The following is a 23679-nucleotide window of genomic DNA, read 5'->3' as shown; positions in this document are numbered from 1 at the left end:
GTAAAAGATTGAAACAAAAAACCCCACAGTAATAGTTATCAGTGAGCTTTTTACATAAATATACCACAACTGCAGGCCTGCATCCACCACGCAGATCTGAAGGCACAGTATGTTCAAATGAACAAGTGGAACAGGCAGCCACACACCGACATAAGAACATTTTTAGAAGAAATTAAAAGCCCTGATCCATTAGACACACTCACACATACCAGCAAAAGGGATTTTGGGGGTTATGTTTCGTTTTTTAAATCCTCCCCCATGTTGGGGAAGAAAAAAAAAAAATAAAATCAGATCGCCTACCTTGTAGCTCTACAAGGGTCTTTTCATTGAAATGCACTAGAAGAAAGCGAAAAATATTTTAAAAACCAAACAAGGAGGTTTTTACTAAAGACTGCTTTTGATTTAGACTTCCATCTCTGATATGGTGTTTCTTTCACCCTCAGATGTTCTTAAAGGGCAAAGGGCTGTGTAAGCTCCCCCTCTACTCAAGTACATGTTCTTTCAGCTTCAATACCCCTAAATTAATTGTTGCTTAAAAAGGCTTAAATGCAAATCTTAGGGCCAGTATATTATACAAAGATAAGCTAGCTTCATGTCTTTTACTACGCTATCCCACTTGTACAGCAGTAATTGCCTTGTCTTGTTGGTATTTTGTTAGGTAACTATAGGCATATAGAACATACTTTTAGTAAAAGATAAAAATTATAGTGCCACCTAATCACTGCTAATTTATGTGGTAAGAAAGCTAATTTATCTTGCACCCTGTGCAAGACCTTACGGAGGAAGAAAGGGCGCTACAGCTCTTACTTGGAGCTGTAAGAAGCTGTTACGGTTCAGCTGCACCCTTCCACTGGACAGAGCTGGGTGAAAGCTCTGGTTAAAACAAAAAGGTCAAGGTTAGACCTTGGGGAAGTAAAACCTAAAGGTACTCTAGTGTCATATCTGATTTGTAGAGTATCTGTTCAGACAAATACACCACATCATTTGGACCACTTAACCCTCAATTCTCCATATGGCTGGTAACAAATACAATTTGCAGATAACAGAGAGGACTAGGAGCCTTCACAGAAAGGGCATAAAAGTGCCTTCTAAAGGATCTGCTTGAGAAGGAAATTTTCTCCTTAGGCTTTCGAAATGCACACACCTTTCACTGCACCCCATAATGTCAAGCTATTATTCAAATACCTCCAGGAAGTAGTTCTTGTGAAACCCTGCACAGTTAACCTATCCTTGGAGACATGCAAAGAGCTATTTTCATAGCAGGTTCAAGCCTTGTCCTCCTCCCTGTACAAATATTTAAAAAGTGATCTCCACCCTCTACTTCCGAGACCTGGAGTCCTAGGGCCCAGACCCATCCAACTGCACACAATAGAAATAAGAATATATTCACAGCAAAGTATATTCATAGCAAAAACTGCTGTGGAGTTTTTAAGAGTCATGGACCTGTTACTATAAACCCATGCCATTTTTTCCTTCCAATTTTGCTTTTTTTAAAATTAGGCTTTATAGCTTCACACCTTCCAGTCTTTCCTTCCACATTCCTATACCTTGTATATCAGGAGAGTGGGAGGCAGAAAAGGAAGAATCAGAAAAAATTGATGATACAGTTAGAATTCATCAGGTCACCAAAAGAAAAAAAAAAACGTAATTCATTATAGAATGATCATTCCCAAATCTTGCTTCTAAGAGCAAGAACTCCTTGGCTGAAAAAATTCACTGATGGACACAGTTTTAGGCTCCACATCAAGCCCTCCGGGGTTTTTGCCTTTTGTAAACCGCTCCTTGAATCCCATTCAGCTCTCGCTTTGCACTTTGCCTAGCATGCAGACGGACCGGGGCTATGAACAAGTGCTGGGAAAACTCTACTGGCCTTTTCCATTGCTGACAGGATGCCCACAGCCATCACTTAAGCTGTGCCTGTACAGCTGCCACTCTGAAGCCTCCACATACACGTACATCCAGATTGTGGCTTGCCAAGAAGGGATGCTCTGCAAAGCAAGTGCTGCTTTTGTTCAGTGGATTTCCTAGTTCAAGGTACTTTCACATTAACAGGCATCAACGTAACAGGCTCGTATTTTTGCCTCCAGGACACAAAATATCACAACCCTATTGTGTGATAAGACACTCAAGACTACAGTGGTGGTGTTCCTGAACAAATTAAGGAAATTGTCCTGGCATGCAGGATTTCCCCTGTGCAGTATGGGGACAGGAAATATGCTTTCTGAACAAACTGGCCTTGCACAAAACATGCAACTCTGTGCTGCTACAGAGCTGATGGAGGGGAGAAAGAAGAAGGCACAAAGAGATGAATAAATGAAAACACAAGCCAAAAAAATAAATGCATTGAGCTGCAAATAAAAATGTGTACACACAGAGAGTGTAAAATTCAGGAAATCTGAGCATGCTCTCAATCAGACAGTCCTCAAGCACATCAATTTAAAGTAAAGTATACCACTTACCCCAAACTCTGCTAAAGGAATAGTTAGGGCACACTGGAGATAGTACTTCGAGTAGGAGTATTTTTCTAGCACCACCTCTTTAGCACACAGCCAAGAGGCTTACGTGTCACCTGTTTGCATTCATGTTGATGGGTGCTCAGAGATAGAGAGGTGTGCCTCATGTCTAAGGAGGGTGCTGCCTGACAGCATGGCTGGGAAGCAATTACACAGTTCACATGTCCCATTTATTCCTAGAGGAAACAGCATTTCAGAAGAGATTTGTGCATGACCTACCTAAGAGCAGATGTAAAGTACCTGCTAAATCACCCACACACCTTAATACATTGTTCCTAACAAGTGTTTTCATATAAAAATGTATTAATGATGGAGTATATGGATCACAGCTGTTCAGTTCTGTTCATAGCTTTACATCCTTCTCTCTCAGGTGTGAGGAGGATACAGCAGTCTCTAATGCAAACTGCTGTTTCTGTTCTTTCTCTCTTGTATAGACTCAAGGACAGGACACTGCCCCATGGGTACCATGGTGAAAGCCATGTTTACTGAAGAAGAGAAAAATCATTCTTCAGCAAAGACTGAAACATAAGGTATTACATCCAGCGTGACTTCAGACCAACACCTGCACCACCACCCCATTTCGCAGAGAAGCAATACATATTTAACAGGGGAAGCTTTTTGGGAGTGTGGAGGTCCTCCCCACACTACACCACCTAGCCAGCCCTCCCAAGAGCAAAAAACCCACTATTCTGTAGGAGACTACTTAAATAAAACCATTTGTTTGACTCAACCCACTCTTCCCCCTCATACCAAGTGAAATGACTCTCTGTACACAAACTCAGACATCACCCCAGCATCCCCAATCTGCAGTGCAGCCAGCCATAAAGCCAGTGACTAACATGGATATGCCACACAACTATAAAGAGACAAACTAATTCAAATTTGCCAAAACACAGATATTAGACCAATAAGGAATTCGTATTTTAAAATACCACAGGATTTAATCACATTATGCTTTTGGGGATGGACAGCAGATGCTCAAGAGTTACAGTTGACTTTTAATAGTGTCCGCCTTCTGCAAGTGTCACTCAGCTTTCAGGTAGATTTTACAAAGACAGATGAGTTGTGTCTTGGCCTTGCCTTCTTTGCTCGGGAGAACCAGACCCTACTGGAATAGTGGGACATTCACTAGGCCATGTCCTAGAGGTAGGAGCCAAACTGCAGTGAAGTCTGCATAGTCCCCCTGCAACGGAGATCCAGCCCTCAATGGATGGAGGGAACACAGCAAAGGGTTACATCCCTTGGCATCTATCACAGCAAGAGCAGTGTGCAATAGGCAAAAAAGTTGGGAGTCTGCTTAAGAAGGTTCCACTGTATTCATACATAATCAAGCCATATTTGTAAATATACCATGAAAAAGTCAATGCTATTTAGAGTTCAAAAATGCTTTGCAAATGAAGGTTTCCCCAAATAGGCTTTATTCTTAAAAAGCAGTTGAGGCTGCATGCTTATGATTAAAGAGTTGACATGGGCATTGGGGGAAGAGGAGTCCAAATCCCACACAGACAGAAAAGGAAAATACTGCAGGTCTCTCGATGGACAATGTGGAAACACAAATACATGGTAATAATGCATTTGTACAAGTTTGATCGTTCTGCAAGTGCAAGTAAATTCATACTAAAAAAGCTTCTCACCCGGGCACTACACAGACTTAAACAACTTCAATAGCTGTTTTATACATCACCTGATCTGTTAGAGCAGAAGCACTGAGAAAGTGATCTGGACCTCAAAGGAATACGTTCACTAATCCTGTTGTACCAGCACTCCCATCACACTACAGCAAAGCAATAACCACATTCTTGCCTAGCGTGGGTGAAGCGTAGCAAACGGCCTCACCCTGCTCTAAGGCTTCAGCAGCACCTTAATGTTTGCAAAACTGGTCACCATCAGGTACTTGCCAGCTCTGTCGAAACAAGGGACAGAGAGTTAAACAATGTTCCTACTTAGTCAACACTTTATTAGAAGTGCCTTTGGCTAAAAGCTGCCAGATATGTACAAATGTAATATAAATAAATTATGACAACAGTTTTTTATAAACTCAAGGAACTGCTATGCTGGGGGAAGAGAGTTCATAAATAAGCACTTTACTGAAATATTCTGAGCTGCACTATTTTATTCTTAGGAAAATATATTACCTGGCTTGCTTTAATTTTGGCCAAAATGGCACTTTCTGCAACTTCCAGGACTTTTCTGTAACATAAATAACAAGAAGGAAAATATCCCCTCCTCTCACAAATGAGAGGAAGAGATTCAGTTGCTCTGAGCATTTCTCTTTTGGTTACTCTCAATTGCTTTACTTGATATTTCACTGTTATGACCTTTTCAGTTTCAACTACAGAGGAATTCTAAGGAATTGCAGGATCAATGTCTAGGATTGTCTCTTTCTTGGAAGGATCTAAGTCATTTTAAGGGTGCTCAAGATAGGAGTCTGCAAAAATACCTGCAAACAAATAGGCTGCAAGCCTTTAGCTTCCAAATGCTGTCACTTCTGTCTCATCTGAAGATGCTCTACAATGCTTTGTCAGCTGTCAGCATTGCTGGAACTGCAGAATTTTGCAGAGCAAGAATTGACAAGCACACAAAGCACTCTGAGAATGAGTTATAATGGGAGATGCCAGGTGTAAAATCATGATCCTAGCCAGAAAGGGGGGCACAAAAAGGCTAAGTGAAGCAACACGTCTGCAGATGTGGTGAGAACCTTGCACAACAGGCCATGCAAGGAAATAGTAGGTTCTGGATTTCATTTCCAGACAGCCAGGGGATACTGGGAATGGAGAAGCCAGAAAAGGAAACAACAGTTAGTTTTGCAACTACATCTGCATTTCAGCATAACCAAACCAATGAAAGGGAGGCTGAATTTCAAAGAGTGGCTCAGTTACATAAAGGAATGAAAGACAGCATGGAACTGGAAAAAAATGGAAAATAAAACCAGGAATATTGCAGGTGGTACTCCAACATCACCCATACAGAAGGATCTCTGTGCAGTTTCAACTTCTCTGCAAAAAGCACAGCACCATCTCTTTTCCCTCATCAGTTTCTAACATTTTCATGCTTCATGGTAAAAAAAATTCTGTAAATAAATAAAGATTTGCAATGGTATCTGATGAAAACAGTTGAACTCCCTGAGAGGACCTGTCCCTCTCCTGAGAAAGAGAGCTTTTGCCTCCCAAGTTACCTCTTTGAACTCTCATCAGAAGTTGCTTTCAAGTTCTAGCAGTGAAGCAAATGTGTGTACCATGTGAACAAACTCCAGAGTAGACTGGGAAAAATAAAGCAAAGATTTTTTTTTTTTTTTTTTTAAAAAACTGCTCCATACTACTTCTTCCTCAACCATTCAGCTGTTCCTCTAATAAATACATTATGCCACAATGCCTTACAAGTTAACATGCCATGCTTTTTCACTAACTTATAAACAGGAAATTCAGAGTGATGCCCAGCATCCTTCCTTGATGTGGCAATGCTGACCGCTTTGGGACCCAGCTCATAGCTTACCCACAGCCTAACCTTAACATTTGTAACACATCACTACACTGTACCTGCTCTTGACAGTATCAAGGAATTATGAAGGACAGTCTTACATAGATTTACACAGTTTCTAACTCTTTCAATCAACACAGGAGCCACCAGGATTTCACCCACAAAGCTGGTTGTATTCACAGGAGGGAAATATCCAGAAGTTTGTCTACCCACCCATTCAGCAACACTTCCAACTCCAGAAGGGCAAGGAAAAGGAGTACACTTCTATTTCTGCCCTCAGAAATAGTGACTGAAAGATAAAGGAGAAGATAATAAGAATCACACAGGATCATAAGAATTGAGCACTTCTTAAAGAAGTGGTTGGGTTTTCCTGGGGATAACAAAAATCTCCAGCAGACAGCTAGAATAAGCAGACACATGCAAAAGCATAATAAAAAGAATAAGGAAAGATAAAAAAAATCTAAAAACTGAAAAAGGAAGCAATTTCATATATGCAGTTAGAATATGAATGAAGCGACATCTCAGGGAAAGCATGTGCATGTACTCATGCTAAAGAAAGTATTACATTTTATGCTCTCCCTGTGTGGGTGATTCAGTAGGCTGCAATACACATTAGTCAGGCCAGGTTCTTTGTTTAAGCCCATTAAAGCACATGCTGTAAATAGCCAGAGGAAAATATTTGCAGCTTCTTTAAAAATACATATATTTTTCTCCTCCAGGGCAGGAAAGTTCTCAGCTGCCTTCCACCTTGTTTTGTAGGACAGATAACCTGGAATACAGATAATGCTTCTCCAAAAGGTCACACCACCAGGCTCATGAAGGATACAAGATACATGCTGCATTAGAGGGAAATAATCTGGCAAAAATAAATTATCATGATTAGGTCAATTAAAAGTCTATGGAGAAGGTCAGGCAACAGACAACCTGAAGATACCACCTAGTCACTGTTAGATAAAAGTGAAACCCACACAAATATGATACAAATGGGACTATAAAATAAAACTGCATCATTCATCTAACATGATGTGCTCAAGCATACAAAGGGGTGAGGCAGGAAAGAATTTCAGTGCAGAATTTAATGCACTTTTTCATCCTTTGGAAATACTTGCTTCTTTTGTTTTTCATAGGAGGTAAACTCTGTTCCTTGCTAACTTGGGGTTTTGATTGGAAGATGCAACAAAAGTTACTCTTTTTTGCAGCTGCTACAATTCTTTAGCATTATTGCTGTTCTATAATATTGTGATGTGTCCTTATTTTTGGTGCAAGTTACTTGATTTAGTTCAACAATAAATAACAGGGGGACACAGTATATAGCATTTCCTACATTTTGTTCTGGCTACTTATTCCTCAGGAACTTAACAGTTTTCTCATTAGTTAGATGACATGGAAATATCCAAAGATTTTTAAGTCCATCAGAAGTTAGTCTGTCTACACCTGCCAAATGAAAACAGCTAACCACAAGGCATGGTAGCCTTTTGGAGCGGGACTGATGTATCGGATCACGCTTCCAGCCACCAGCAAAAACATCCTATTCCTCAGAAAACTTACTGGTTATCGAAGTTATTGACTGAACAACTAATCAATATCCATTTCTAATGAGCTGGAAAATCTCTATGATCTATGAATATTGGGAATGACAATAGGAATAAGAAGTTATTTGTGGAAATATTTAATCAGAAAGGTTTCTTAAATGGATCTATCAAAAAGGGCAAAATAAATTTATAGTTATCTGTGGGAAAACAAGGGAAACCGTCAGTTGAGAAAAACCCTGTCTAGTAACTAGAAAACGTTATTCCTTCTACTCCTTAATCCCAAATCCAATGTGATTGGACTTGAAATACAAGGGACAGTCAGACATGCTAAGCAGGGAAGTGGTGCACATGGATGGAGATGGAAGGATGTATCTAGATTGATAAAACTGAGGCTCACAGCTAGCATTCACCTCTCCCAAACTTTTAAAAAATCATAAAATCTTGACAGAAGCATCTTTGCAGGTGCCAAGGTCACTGGGTGTACTCCAGATCATGCTGGCAACCACTGCAATGTGGAGACAGTCACAGCGCTGCAGGCTGGCAGCATGACACTTCAAAGAAATGGAGAGATGGGTCAGTCGTGAATAATCTGCTCTCAAGAGATCTCAAAAAGTGACTGAGCTTTTGATTTCAGAGTCTGTAACAGCTACAGTCCGAGACAGATACTTTCAGCTACTATTGGGCAGGATTTTTTAGTAAACATGTCTGGAAATAGTAAGCATATGCGATGCATATGTTTCATAAATGCTATGAAAAGGTTAGAAATAACTTGCTGAGAATACTATGGGCATAATTTAACTTGTCCATTGCATAATAAAACACCACTTCTGCCTGAAATAGGGCCAGGCTGCATTCAATAGGCCACGACCTGTTCTCTTCAGGAAGTTACTAACGTGCAACAGCAAAGCAGAAATCTCAATCTGTGACAGCAAGACAGTCATTTTGGAGCACGCCTGTGGCTCAAAAGTATGACTCTTAAACTCTTCTAACAAAGCAAAGCTAAAACTAGAGGGTTGGGGTTTTTTTCGCAAAAATTGAAAAATAAGCCCATACTTTCAACAAGCCACTGAATCTTTCACTTGAACAGCTCCAGAACTGCAGCATGTATTAACACTGTCCAAGCTTTCTATTGAGGCTCTGCAATCTGCCAAAATATTCAGACAGTGCTTTGGCAAAATGTTTGCTTCAATTCATATCCTAGCACAGCTTCTTTTCTAGAGACTCAGGGAAGGGATAATTCAAAAGAAGCACCCATTAAGTGGGCTGAACTGCATAACACAAACCTTCCATGCAAAAAGCCTGCTGTTTTTCAACCTGAGTTGCCAACGCTATTTATCTTGCTACTCTGATCAGAATCCTATATTACAGCATGAATTATAGTTAAATCTTGACATACAGCAAAGACTGCTCAGATAAATGGCACAGCAAACTAGAATTTCTTACACTAATTCTTACCATGGAGGTATGCATGAGCCCTGCAAGGAAAGCAAAAAGAATCACAAGCCTAATGCCACAGTTTGCCCACACTATTCATTTTAGTTATTCCCAGACTGAGGGAGGGCCCCCAGATGGCTGTAGAGTAACACTCCTGGCTAAAACCTGGTAGCTGTTGCCAGCTTTTCATGCTGTAGATGCCTTCCTGCAGAATTCTTTCTTAACATTTCATGCAGATATACAGTGTCCTCAAGTTTCACTTTAACCGACCTACAATAACAGGCAATTTCCTAACTTCCCCCAGAAGTCTTCCATTAAAATTATTATTCAGAATGTTTCAGCTATAGCTAAGAAATGGCTTAGCAGCAGCGAGCTTACAGAACAACCATCTCTATAACCCAAGTTCCAGACAAAATATACAAAGTTATCCTAAGGAAATAAATTGCCAGTCAGACTGGTCTAATTGATCCAAGCACTGCAAGTTCCCTGTAGAAAACTGCATCAGGAAAACTTATATATAGTTTTCATACCACAGTGGATTCAGACTGCTTTCTTGAATTAACACTAAGTATAAAACTTTGCATGCTTATGAAGAATCCGAAAATACCACGCAAACTGACAGACCAACTTCATATAATGATTTGCAATTTTTTACATTCTACATTATGACTGAGAAAGGCATCAAACCTCTGAAAAGAAAAATGGCATATAAAGGTTAAGTAGATATGAAAGAATCTATTCAGCTACACACTTCTGTGCACAAGTCACAAGAAACTGGGAGTATGCAATGGTACTTGTCTGCAAGAGTTTCTATATGAAAAGACTCATTAAAGTAGGCGCTGCTGTTTCATCTTCTGTTAAAAGACTGACTTTAGCTTGCAGTGTTTGGTTTGATTTTAAACCAGTGCATATGATTTCCTATAGAAGGAAATAAAAACCCAATAATGAGATTACAGTAAAAACAAATTCAGTATGTGAAAAAAGAAAATATCCATTAGCACTAATCAGTACAGCTGCAGTGCCTATAGTGGAGCTATGCTAACATACATCAACCCACTCACTCCCAGAGAATTCTCACCTCACCAAGATCCCAGTTCTGCTTCTGTTGACACCAACAGTTGCACCATAATGCATCAAAACTGAATTTCTGTAAAGAAACTTTATCCCTATGACACAATGTTTAAACAAAATTCAGAAGCAGGAGCTATATTATTTCCTAGTTATGAAGCCAAACATCTTAGACCAAAGTAAAGTTACTCTTAACTTTTCCTCCTTAAAAAGTTATTGCTACTTCCCTTTGACTAGAGATTATTTCCCTCATTCCACTAGGATATGTTCCAGGTCTTTTTCCATTAACTGCTTTTAAGATTTTTTGAGTTCATTCTTTAAATTTTGTATAGTTTCAGATTTTTGTTGGTGGCCTTTTTTTCAATTTTTTTAAAAGGCAAAAAAAAACCCCAATATCTCTTTGACGCCATTCTTAGTGGCATGTTTAAAGAATTCCAGCTGAATTAGATTCCTAGTTTGTCTTTACCAGGCTTAACTACTAAGGGTGTTTTGTTTAAGATAGTGTTGTAAATGAAAGACATGCTGGAAAAGAGCAAATATACCAAAACCCACTGGGAGCATGGGGAGGAAAAGGGGAGGGGGGCAGCACCACATGCTAGAATATTGTTTTGCTCTATAGAACAGAATCGCAACATTATCAAAATTTAATCCTCAAATAACTTAGGCTATTAGAAATCACTACCCTAAAATGTGCTAGAAATTGTTTCTGTAACACACATTCAAAATGCACATGTAATGCAGTAATTGAAAAGCATTCTATAACAGTAAATTACAATGAAGCAACTATGACAACCAATCCATCCAGCATAGCATAGCAAAAAACACTAAGTCAAGCATCAATGTTTACAAAAATCCTTCCTCCCAGTTATTTTATATAAGCTTTTTCATACACTGAGGATGTCTATAAGGAAACAGCAAGAAAACATATTTATTTAACTACATTTATGAATTTGTCACTTCTTTCTCATAAACACAAGTCAAGGGGTGATGATCAGGACTAGAAAGTCATCTTAAAATACTCTATGCTAGACCTCAGTTAAAACCCTGGGAAAGCCTTGTGACCTTCCCTCAGAAGTGGAGGAGAATACTGTTTTCTGTTCTCTGAACTCTTCCTCCTTGGTTACTTACAGTCTACAAAAACTGGAGTTTTGGTCCATGATTAGAAAAACACTGGCAAACGCATGGGCTAGAAAGGATGCCTGATTACAGATTCATGCTTGGGGTGGTAAGGAATGACCTAGTCAGATGGGCTTGTACATTTTGAGTTTCTTCCGGGGACAATACAAAACACAGTAATAACATCCCACCCCCATATTGTCTTTACCATAATTAATTTTAAGATTGAAAACATTACTATATGATTGAACAAGGAATGTGAACTAGATGAGCTCTCATGGTTCCTTGCAGTCCAATTTCTTTTGCTAATTAAAAATAACAGACTGTCCAACACATCATTTTTATTCCTTTTATCATCATTACATTTAGTATGCGTGAGAATAAACATGTTGGTGTGCAACCCGGTTAAAAAAATCCACCATTCTAAAGGACTGTTTTATTAAGTATAACTTATCTTTACAAGTTAATGAGAACACAGGAATAAATAGAGGGGCAAAAAGTTCAAGCAGTACAACATTTAAAAATACTGAGTTACTTTGTTCTGCATTATGAAACATTATTTGCACAGTACGCTTTACTATCAAAGGTCTAATTCCACCTTCTAACTGTAGACCAAGTTTGACTTAACACAGAAGGAAATGTAGGCTGATGACTTGGGACCAGAAAGGGCATCTTATGGTTACTGAATCCAGACACTGGTCACTGCAGTCATTTATTTTAATCTTATTGATAAACTTACCCAGGTTTGTCTTTAAATCTGACTGATTTCTTTGCGAAAAGCAATGACCAAAGACACACCAAAGAGCTGCAGTTTTGTCATTTCAACCCAAGGCCTATGTTTTACCTAAGCCAGTATACTTCCCAGTTTTAAGATTACTTTTCCCTCTAGAACATGAGGATGCAGCAATGCTGAACTGTCTCTCAAAATCAAAATATTTCAGGCAGTTTGTCAAAAGTACAGCAACATTGTTTCAAAATTCTTAACAGAGGAACAGTTGGCATACAACGACTGTCAGCTCAAGGAAAACAATGTAATAAATCTTATGAAAACAAATAAAAAACAGGAAGTGTTTACATACCTATGCTTAACAGCTGCAAATAGATCTGTAGTTTTCCAAGGGTATTTCAGTGATGAGTTTCCTGACACAGTTCAGATCTGTTGAATACCATAGTCATGCAAAAAGAGCCGTTTCTCATCTACAGGTAGTTATCAGCAGAGAAAAAAAATAAAAACAAAATAGTGTAGTCCAGAATAATAGCTCAAATTCGCACTGACATGCAAGGCTGCCAGCCCCACACAACCACCCTACCCACCTAATTACATTCAGCTGCTTGTCATGTGGTCTTGCTGACCGATCAAGTGATCTCTTTGCCTCCTTTAAAACTAAGCAATGTTAGTTAACTAGATCTCCCTAAACCACGTAACAAACATTGAGCCTTTGCTTAAACTACTCCCCCTTCTTGTCACAGGGAGAGGAAGTTGCAGTATGTTTCATTACAAAAAAATAGAATAAAATACAGCAAACACAGTAGCCTGCTATAATGAAACACAGCAAGCACCAAATGCTCGCAAAACCTAATGGAGAAGCAAAACCTAATTGAGAATTTCAGTTTTGAGCCCGGTTTTATTTTATGCCTTTACAGATGGCAGAAAAAAGTTACTGATAACAAAATTGACGAAGACACCTGAGTGAGACCATGAGAGAAAGAGCTGGAAGGATTCGGGTGGGCAGTGGCAGCAGTACCCGGGGCTTTGTGGGCATCCACATCCAGCCCCTTCTGCTGAACCACCTCGGATAGCAACAAGCTCCAACAAAAGAGCAGAGTTAAGATGTTGCCAGAAACCTTCTGAGCCACTGCAGCTAAATCTGCAAGCCCCTCCCTCAATCCTAAGAGACACACACAGACATTTTACCCATCTAGATGATTTCAAGGAAATAAAGTTTCTGATTCAACATGTAAACCAACTCTTCCTCAACAACAAGTTCATTCATCAGGGCCTGTTAACGCAGACACCCAAAAAGCAAGATTCACATGTCTGGCCATGTTACGGTACTGGTGTCTGCACCAAGGCACTCACTGGACAGAGGTCCCTGCACTGGCTCCAAGGGATGAGAGGCACTACGCAGCCACCTGCGGTCACCACCAGGCCTCGTCCCCTCTCACAAACGCTCTTGACATTACACATGCTAACAGTAGAGGACTGAAAGGTATGGACAAAGCGAGTTTTGCAATCACCATGTACGATTTAGCAGATGTGAGCTTTTACAGAAGACGGGTCACCTTGCACAACCCTTTCTTGTCTCGGTTTCTTTCCTCATGGTGTTTCAATAGCAGAGAAGTAAGAAAGAAGATTTCTAAGACTACTCTCCAGTCTTATAATTTAAGAAGTACTGCAGACAAGCCTGCTACAACATTTAATGTATCCTTAATGCATTCATCTATCAGTAATGAAAACAACGTCACAAGCTCCTTAATTCACTTGTCTCAACTATCTTGCCTCCTTTCCTGCAAATCAAGGCAATTTTTATTGCCCTTTCCCCAGTGAACATCCAAGTTCTGTTACACAGAGCTGGCAAACAACTATCTGTGGTGGAATACTTTTTCATGCCCTGCCTTAGCATTTTTCCAGATTTAACTAAAATCCATTTCTTTGACATTTTGTTACAGGTTATAATTTTTAAAACTCTACCCATTCTTGGCTCATTCCAGTATTCTACAAATTTCACCAGTTTCAGAAGAATATAGAAGTTCCTTTTTCGCTCCCACATGCAATAAAAAAGTTTGTGCTCAATTTTCAGCAATGTGAACATTTTTAATCTTTATCTGCTTCCCTGATCGATACCAGCACATTTGCTTACTGTGAAGAAATATTCAGACCACAAGCACCCAAGAATTTGTGGTAACTGCTCCAGAGCACAGAAGGAGGAACAGGATAAGAAGTGTTGACAGACAAAGCAACAACTCTTTTGTCATGTTGCAAACAGCCCTGGGGTATGGCTACCCATGCTGAACACAAACTGCCTGTCTAGAAATCTCAACCAGCAATGTAAACGGAGTTCAAGCTCTTCCATACAGTAAGATTTTTGTCATCTTTGAGGGGAAAGCAATTCATAAATAATTTCCAGACTTCAGCTTTTGATTTCAGGACAAAACAAGGCTTCTTAACTTTCCTCTTACCAACCTGGCATGTGGAATACCAACTGATTTCCATTTCCCCCTTCCAGGAAAGGGTTTTATCTGAAACAGTAAGACTTTACTAGGAAGATACAGCTGAAATAAAGCTTCTTTTCTGAGGGTGAAGTTACATTGATTTCAAACTGCAGAGTTAGTACCAAAACAGGGGGCCCCAGTTTACAAACTGTGAAGACATAAATGTTTGGTTATTTTAAGTATCTGTTTTTAAATAGACACATTTGCATCCTCTCAGCAAATGCTGCACAAACAGCTGAGCCAACCCTACTGCGGTGGCAGAAAGCACACGCAAACGGTACGGCAGCAGCTGGAACAGGAACCACTGCAGCCAGCTCATGGTAAGCCTTTCTCTCACTGCTACCCAAATCTTAGCAGGTTATAAGAGCTTGGATATTTTCTAAGTTTATGTAGGGGATTAAAATTACACCAGTAAAGTCCTGAAACTGTGAAATGTAGTTTTGAGGCTACAGCTCTACAAAGGAATGGCCACCTATTTAGTTATTAAGTCTTCCCACTGTTTTTATGAACAAGTTTTATGAACAGGTTGTATGAACAAGATGACCTGAATGTATGGAATTTATGGCCTTCTTGTAAAAAATTATCTATGCTATACAGGCCTAGGAATTTAGGAGGAAATTTGAGGAGAGTCAAACACAGTGCACCATGTGGAGCATTCTTCATCATAAGCATCAGAATATTTGCCTTCATACATTCCATGCTCTTGAGATAAGCTGCAAGTGTCCAAACTGTCCTGTAGCAGGTGTTTTCTCTAGAAGAAAATGCTGGATTGTTACCTGTCTGACCGTGGTTCGTGCAGGAATTAAGACATCTGCCGCTGGAGACAGAAATAGGGGAAGAAGAGGATCTAGCAACAGTCCATTTCAGATAATGCTGCAGAACAACTCACCTCTGTTTTCAAAGCCAAAAACTGTGAACTTGGCTAACATCAAGTTTACATCTCAGTGTCAACCTTCATCAGTGTCAACCTCCTCCACCCTCCCCACCCCCCCAGTTACCCAATTCTGTTGGAGGTCTCCTCTTCAGCACTCCGACCAGTTAATGGCTTTTTCCAACACACACTAAAAACTCACCATGCCCTTACCAACAGCCATAGTTTTTGCACATACATTCAACAGATGACCTGCAAGACTATGGAATGAAAACCAACCAGCAGGCAGCCAAGGGTAATGTTATTTGTTAGCATCCACAAATCTTATCTGTGCCACAAACCCTCTACTGGCAATCAAAGACGAAACTTAAAAAACACAAGAGGGGGAAAAGCAGCCACTGGGACACGCTACCTATGAACTGATTCATATATATGCTGGCAAACTTCAAGAAGAGCCAGAGCACATGCTATACAGCAATTATTTCACAGTGAGAGAAATACCCTACAAAATACAAAAAGAAGAGGTGAGAAAAAAATCAAATAGGCAAAATATGAACATATTAATTGGTACAGACAGATTCCTATAACTATAGTTGTTTACTTGGAAGAAAGTCAGCTTCTCATGAAAAGACACTCTGGAAAAAATTACAGGGGCTGATAGGATGCGCTGCAAAGGAAAATTGACAAGCTATGATGTGAATGAGCTTGCTACTTACTGCCACAGCAGTCCATAAATGCAGTAACACACCAATACCTCAAGACAGAACTAAAAAGACCTGAAAGGAAAAGACAAAATCCTTTATATTGAATTTTTTCTGCTTTCCTCTCACCAATATCCCTCCAAGAAAAAAGGAAAGAAAAGACAACTCACACTCTGAAGATCTGCTTTCACACCAGAAATGTAATAGCTGAACTTTGCCAGCATCAAATCATGAAATACCCCTTCAGTGATTAAAATGAAAGTAGGTCAGGCAGGCCTTCCTGCTACCCAAAAGGCACATCTGCTAAATATTTAGTAATACTGTAGATTAAAGTAAAACTTTCATGTTTTGTTCTTTCAACTATAAGCCAATCCAGGCAGTTTCTAGTAATGGTGACAGACCTTTCTTTTAGCATTGCAAGAGAGAAAGTATTGGTATGTTTAAGGTCCATAGCGTTTTACACAGAAAAGAGCTTCTTAAAAGTAGTCCCCTCCAAGAGAGGCTCTAGATGACTAACTTCCAAGAGTTACCAGGGTCTCTTCAAGAAAAAAAAAAAGTTAACACTAAAATAATCGACAAATTAAAAGCATCAGTTTTGTTTTCATGGAACATCATACTGCCTAAAGACAGGAATCCTTCCCAGCAATTGGGCACTCAACATCAGAACTTTGGAAAACTTTAGACCAAACTCTGTCATCTTTTTCACAGGAAAAACATCAAAAGATCGCTTCCCGAAATAAAATTTGCTTATATTTTAAGAACCTGTTAGTATCTCAGAAAAGACTGGTAAAATTATCCCAAACAAGTGGATCTACTTGATTCATCAGTTCTGTTGAACTACAAGTTTACTGCCTCCACATCACTTTCTGTTAATGTCAGCATAGGCACAGTTTATCCTGAGGCAAAGACAAGAGGGTAGGTGCTTGCTCCAGATCTGAATGAAAAGGGAAAGAAAAAAAAAATGCTTTAATTCCTGAAGCAGGTTCGCTCTGTCTCTTATTAGAGTTCTGAAATATTAGAAAGAAAATAATAGAAAAAAACCAGTGTCCATGTACAAGGTGTTAAGACACCAAGAAATGGTGAATAAAAAGTTCTGTATTTAAAATGGCAATGAAATGTATTAGTGTTAAGAACAATCATGATTATTGATTTTGACTGAAATGAACAAATTTGATCCTTTCGCATGTAGGAAATGATATTTTGACAACATTCACACTATTCAAATTAAATCATCTGTACTCAGAAGAGGAATATTCAACTTAAAGATGGATGAATTACTTGACATGCTACAGCTCTTCTGTGAGACTTATGTTGATTCCACATTTTGTAAAACTTATGAAGTGGGTGCTTGTTTGCATGAAGAGAGCACCAAGAACAGCAATGCATGCAGATAGAAGTGTCCCTGCATTTTGGTAAGAAGCTGTAAAAGCATGCTAATAATCTGATGTCTCTATCTTCAGCCTGAAGAGTTACAAATCTCATTTTAGATCAATGATCTTTATCTACGTATTAAAAGGGTTGATGACTAAGTGTATTTTTTAAATTAAAAAACGTAGTAGCTTTACAGGAAGCCATTGTACCAATGCAAAGGAACATGCACTACAGCTTCCTTAGAAAGGATTTTCAATGTTTTACAATCCTATAATACTAATACAGTTTTGAAAGTTGCTTTGATGTTTTTATTCATGCTTAAGCTTAATCGATATGCATTTGTTCTTTGCACTACCTGATCCAGCATGTCATTGCCAAGTAAAAGACACTGCTTTTTAAAACTGATCTCAGCAGAGTTCCAATTTGGACACAGTTGGGCTCTCTTTCCAGCACAAGACCCTGTTCACATCTTTTGTAAATCTACTTAATAGGACAAGTGGTCCTTCATTCTCCCCATAAGCTGACAACAGTGTCTTTTCCACCTTAAATCTGCTCTGAGGAGGAAAACTTGAAAGGGTAGTTATTTGTGCTACTTGACAGATATAGAAGCACGCCTCTTCTGAGCTACAGAAAAGTATTCCTTTTGTCCTATATTATTGTTCGATCTTCCATGCAACAAAGCATATGAAACCTAACTAAACACCTGTGATGCCTATTTTTCTCCTCTACCATTTCTTAAACCATGAATATCATTAACATTAGAGCTCCTTCATTTCCACAGGTGTTCAGTGACTCCCTAAGTTAAGTATGACTAACCTGATCAGTTGATCTTATTGCCTTCAGAGTATGCAAGAGGAATGGGTGGGCTTGTAAAGGTGGTGGTTCTGGAGTACATTAGCAAAGTAGGTCTTTCAGTTCCATTGGCCCTATTCCACTCCCTGTGCGACTCCCAATTAAGAAAAATGTTACTGCTCCCGTTCCTTGTGATCCCTCAGGATGCTAGGCTGAAGAAAAATTCCCTAAGGCTCAACACACCACACTGGAGATTGCAAATGCAATAAGGACTTCTTGGAGCAAAGCTCCAAATTTGCAATGCAAACAACAAAGCTGAAATGAGGACATGCCTCTTAGCCTGATTTCCTAAGGAAACAAAGCTTATTACAAAGAGGGGCATTCTTCCCCAACATTTGAATCTGTTGATCGGTTTTAACCTTCCTTCACAGAGGGGAAGAAGCCACAAAGATATTCCTATACACTTTGTGAAAAAATGGGCAGCTGGATAAAGGAAAGAGTCAGATGCACGCCTCCACTGAAAGCTGGCAGTTACAGTTTTTCAGTTCTAAAAGGGGCACGCACTAGCTGGCCATGTTGTACATGCATTGCTCCAGACTAGCCACAGCACATACTGCCACAATCATTCAATTTTACATTTACTTTCAATTTGGATTTAAAGACATTTTCTATTTAAAGGCAAATTAAATTTAAGCACATCTATTATTAAAAATAAAAAGTTAATGTAATAAAAACTAGTTGAGTTTCACTGTATCAGCAGTTCAAATTTGGGGGGTTTTTTGTGTTTTGTTTTTAAACCTACTAGAAAGCATGATTCTACTTTTGCAACACGCTCTTTTCATAGGTCTTCCAAAGCCTGCTTCTACTGGCACACAGCAGGATCTCAGGCCCCATCCTGTGCATTGGATGCTATATCCAAACCGACAATTCTACAAAACTATGAAATAAAGATTTATAGTCACCTCTTCTACTTCATAGCTAAAGAACAGTAAAAAAACTACTACTTTAACAACTCCAACTTAGGACTACATTTATCCAAACTAAAATTATGAGAGTTTTACTATCAAATTCAGAAGAAATACAATCAAATTCAGACACTACTGTCTTCAAACTTGGATGACACCATCTCTGTACAGAGATGTCTATCCTGACACTATTCTGATGCAAGAAAGAATATGGAAAAATTAAGTATAGCCAGACAGCTCATGCCCCAGCAGAAAAGACCTGTCAAGTTGAGTCATTGTTAGAGGAGAAAGTCAGTGGAGCATGTGCTGTTACGTGCACAGGATCTTAAAGTGCTGGATGAGAAACACTCTGTTACAGATGGATGATACCAGCAGGGCTAGAACCTAACCTGATACCTGTATTTTGGGTCACATTCAGTCATGCATAAAGCTTGGTTTGAACCAAACAAGTGGGGGGAGGAGAATTATGATTAACATTTGCAATTAAAAAAAAAAAAAAAACAAAACAAACTATCCTACTTTTTGCTATAATCCACATTCTGAATGTTAGCTAGGCTTCAAAGTAGACTTGGAAAGCACCACCCATTGGCAATAATTATAACAGCAATTCATTTCTCATGCAAACGTTGCATAAAACAGTTTCACAGCTCAAGCAACTCCCACAACAGCTAGCTTTGAGTGATATCCTTAAGTTTTCAAAATGCGTCACGCTGCATGTTAGTCATGCAATTATCAGCAGGGATTTCCAGGAGGAATATAATTTCCCTCAGCAACTACTAATATGAAACATTATACTTCCAAGACTGGCAGAGACACACAAGAAAACCAGCAAACTTGCATTTTTTATCATAAAAATGAATCAACTTTTCTTTTCCTCCTACCCAACATACGTGCTTTATTAGTCCTTATCACTGATAGCAGCCTTCAGTCTAGTCCAAATATTCCCATTCCCCAAGGATGTTATTGGAAAGAATTGTTTTCTTCCTTTTCAGTTCATAGAGCAACCTTTTTCCTTATAGCTCTTTGACTGAGCAGCTAAGAGAACCAAATGAAATATCCAACACTTGTGAAAATAATGAGATAGGCCCTCAGAGTGAAACTTGGTTGACTTTGGAGAGCACATGCTGTTCACTTTCATGGTTGTATAGCAGCTACCGTGACAGCGCTGCCATTTTGAAGTGTTTAATTAGAAATGGGAGGATGCTTTTCAAAGAGTAGTACTTCTGCAAGAGAACCTTCATCACCTTCTAATGACATATGCTGCCCTGTGGGTTAATATGCTTTATAGAAGTACTACAAAAATTGTGTATCAATTGTTTTCAATTTTGTTTTGTTTTCTGCTGTTTCTAATTCAAACCTGAAAGGGGCTTACATACCTGAAAGCTCACCTACCCTTTCCAACAACATAAGTTGGTCTACTAAAAGGCATTACTTCTACCCATGGAGCTCACCTTACTTGAAAGCAAAAAACCTGAATCTTGAGTAATACTTAACTATTTTGCTATTTATTCCTTTATCCTTTTATCACCTTTTCAACTGACAGCTGTACACACAAGCAGTAAGATGGCCAGCTGCAAAACTGCAATCACAAACTCCAAAGTTAATCTGGAATCCGCTACTTGATTTATGTAGCAGTTGTCCTTATACCCATCCAGTGTTTTATTTGCACATAAAATATTTCAGCTAGGTATACTCCTTACAGTCCTTTCATTCACATAATTCTTTTACACAAAGAATCACTGCAGAAGTGTAGAGTGATTTTCAAAATACTATTTGCAAGTGCCCACAAATTTAACTCTTCATTTAAAAACACTGCTCATATATCTACCAACTCCTTTTTTCCCCTGCAAACCACAAATTTCTAGAAAAGCTGTACTCCTACTAAGCTTGTATCTTCATTGCTGCTTCCTGCCCCTTTCCTACCTTACTACCAACCTTCACATTGTCTTCCAGAGTGCCTTTATCTGATATGGTTTAATCTTACCCATTTCTCATCAGTAAAAGTATCAGACATAGAGAAAGGGAACAGCTATGGGAAATGGGTTTGCAAACTCAGGAAAACAGCACTGCATTGGTTTACACTTTGATATTATCTTCAGAGCTGTAAAAGCAGGGACATTTGTTTTTTTTTTTTTCCTGCAGTAGTTTAAAATACTGAAGAACTTGTCAGGTCAGCTCCAAAGCTGGCCAGTATGTGAAAAGGATTCCAACGCCCAGTACTATGCAAAACTGTTATACATATATTGGGGTATTTTCAACCCCTTGAAGCCACAGCAACATCACAGGAAAAAATTATGCTGGTTATATGTCATATTTTAATCTATATGCCATAACTTAATCTTCAAAGCTTATTAGGTTGCAAAATAAATCACAGATGTTGAGACTACTTATTACAGTAATCAAAAGTAAATTCTGTTGTATTATGTATGAAAACAAAACAATATAAGGATGTTCCAGGCAAGAAATTAGGGGCTAGGACTTCTCATTCACTATGGTTTTACCTCCATTGGAGATAAAAGGGTATGATCTCAGCTGATTTAATGTGGTTCAAGTTAGTCCTGCCTCCTGACAGGGATGCAGTTTTCAGGCTAAGACGACCAAAAGGGAAATGAGGAAAAGAAATCTCATAACCAGATGCTATTCCCAGAGGAAGACTGGTTGGGAATATGTATAAATAGAAAAAAAAAAAAGTGTTTCTACTATAAAAAGCTGCCTTATATTTCTTAAACTATGCTGTACTTAAACAACTTTTCAGCCATGTTTGAAGTCAGTTCTGTAAACACGATTGTATCTCCAACATGAGTGGTGTCTGCAAGACAAGAGGTGCGAAAGCAAGTCCTTGAGCACTTGACGTGCCCAGCCCAGCAAATGCTTAGCTATATATATGTAAGTAATCCTTTGAAATTACTGAAGAACAAACTTAACTATCTGCAGGATCAGATCACATGTGCAGTGGAGTACAGTAATGCAGCTTTAATACAGAAGAGAGTATTTGATGATTAACTATTTAAACCATAAGTTTAATTCATTTTAAATGCACCTTGTTATAATTATTTGCTGAGACATTAACAGGGGAAAAAGAGTTGTCATTCCTTATATTCCATCTCTAGTGCCAATTTTGCCTGTTTCTAAATTATATTCTTACTAGCCCTCTGTTGACTATGACAGACTGCTCTTAGTAATGGCGTTGATCTCTAAATCCAGGGTTATGCTGAAAACTGACAGACTAATCAATGGTCATTATGCCAGCACAGCAGATACCTGGCAGTAACAGAACAACCAAGAATCCAAAGACAACACACAAGGATTACTGCTCATAATACTTGTTTCTGTAAATGCCAAAAGCTACTTAAAAAATCTTTTATCTCACCAATCTTCTCTTTGAAAGAAAAGGAAATGTGTAGTCAAGTGATAAAATAACGTGTTACCATGTTTGATGATAGTGAAAACTATCATCAGATGAAAACAAACTTACAGTCTGGTTTTAGATATCTGGTTGCAGATGAGAAATTTTATTAACTGTAAAAATAAAACAGTGTAAGTTGCAGCACATTCCCCCCACCCAGAACTCCTTTGTGCAAGAGATTATGTAGACGTAAAATTAGAACCCTGAATTAGAAACACAGGAACATGCTGTTCTTTTTTCAGTCTTTTTAACCATGCTTTTGAGACATCCATTTAGCATCACAAATACTATTCTTACAATTACGTATCAACATTTGAAATGCATATTGTATTATATGCTTTTCCCTGGCCAGAAAGTACTTGGAACAGTCACAAAAGTAGTATAAGTCTATGAAAAGAAACAAGGGCTGAGAAGACAAGTCTACATAAGAATAAATTTCCAAGAAAAGGCAGGCAGCATAGATTTTAGAAACTGATATATGCATGGAAATCAATAAACATTTTGTAGAGTTTCAATAAAAATTGTAAGTATAGAGAAACATCACCTTGCCAATAACACCTAGCAGAACTCCTAACTCCAAACACACGTGTGTTATCCTGATGAAAAAGTCATAAGCACTAATTATTAGGGAAAGGGTTTGAGGAGTCATACGATCAGAAAGCTCAAAATACACCTGATGCGTCTCTAAGGAGAGATAAAAATTAAAGTTGGGTGTTTTTGACAGTTCTAGGCATGTCCTTTATACTTTGCTAGCACCATAAAAAAATACTACTTATGTATTAATATAGTTACTTACAGAGCTAGAAAAAACAAGACTTTTCTGATGGATTTAGCTTTTTTTAGATCCAAGATCATCAAAGCGTCAGTTTAGCCCAAGCATTGCAAATCAGGTTGAAGAGACCTCCTGAACCCTCTCCGCAAGCAGACTCTGTCAGACAAACAGGCAGTATTCAGAAAGAAGCAACAGATCTGTTGATACCCAACTACAAGATTTAAGTTCTGGCTAAACAGATAAAACACACTTACATTGCTCCCTCAACAATTTACCATTTTTAAAGGCTTTTTTTTTTTTTTTTTAATCAGATACGCAGTCCACTTCTCTTTCTCTTTTTTACAACAGAAATGCATGTCTTGAGCTGTGGGAAACTTGCAGGTCCTACAGCTGCTACTGTAAGCGTAAGTTGCAGCCTTACACTTACAGTGTAAGTGAAGGCCTGAGA

At 38.7% G+C, this 23679-nt stretch overlaps 2 protein-coding genes across 7 annotated transcripts in view; both read right to left on the bottom strand.

Moving 5' to 3' along the window:
* The window catches only part of RAB27A (RAB27A, member RAS oncogene family), a 38111-nt gene that overhangs the window by 11546 nt on the left and 2886 nt on the right, over positions 1–23679 (bottom strand). For 2 of the 6 annotated variants that reach the window (XM_075505988.1, XM_075505987.1), the window contains exons 2-3: positions 12220–12337; positions 301–336 (exon numbers count right to left, since the gene is read on the bottom strand). The exons of 1 other annotated variant lie outside the window; for it this stretch is intronic. The gene's annotated coding sequence lies outside the window, so the exon portion shown is untranslated. The remainder of the gene's footprint in view (positions 1–300; positions 337–12219; positions 12338–23679) is intronic. 3 more of the 6 variants (XM_075505991.1, XM_075505990.1, XM_075505989.1) reach the window with 2 other exon arrangements.
* CCPG1 (cell cycle progression 1) overlaps positions 23299–23679 on the bottom strand; it is a 38985-nt gene continuing 38604 nt past the window's right edge. Inside the window, exon 12 of the mRNA XM_075505979.1 lies at positions 23299–23387. Within this exon, the coding sequence (XP_075362094.1) occupies positions 23314–23387 (74 nt within the window). The 3' untranslated portion in view covers positions 23299–23313. The remainder of the gene's footprint in view (positions 23388–23679) is intronic.

This window comes from Mycteria americana, chromosome 6, assembly GCF_035582795.1.
Source record: "Mycteria americana isolate JAX WOST 10 ecotype Jacksonville Zoo and Gardens chromosome 6, USCA_MyAme_1.0, whole genome shotgun sequence".
Taxonomy (NCBI): Eukaryota; Metazoa; Chordata; class Aves; order Ciconiiformes; family Ciconiidae; genus Mycteria; species Mycteria americana.
This window is presented reverse-complemented; position numbering and strand designations above follow the sequence as displayed.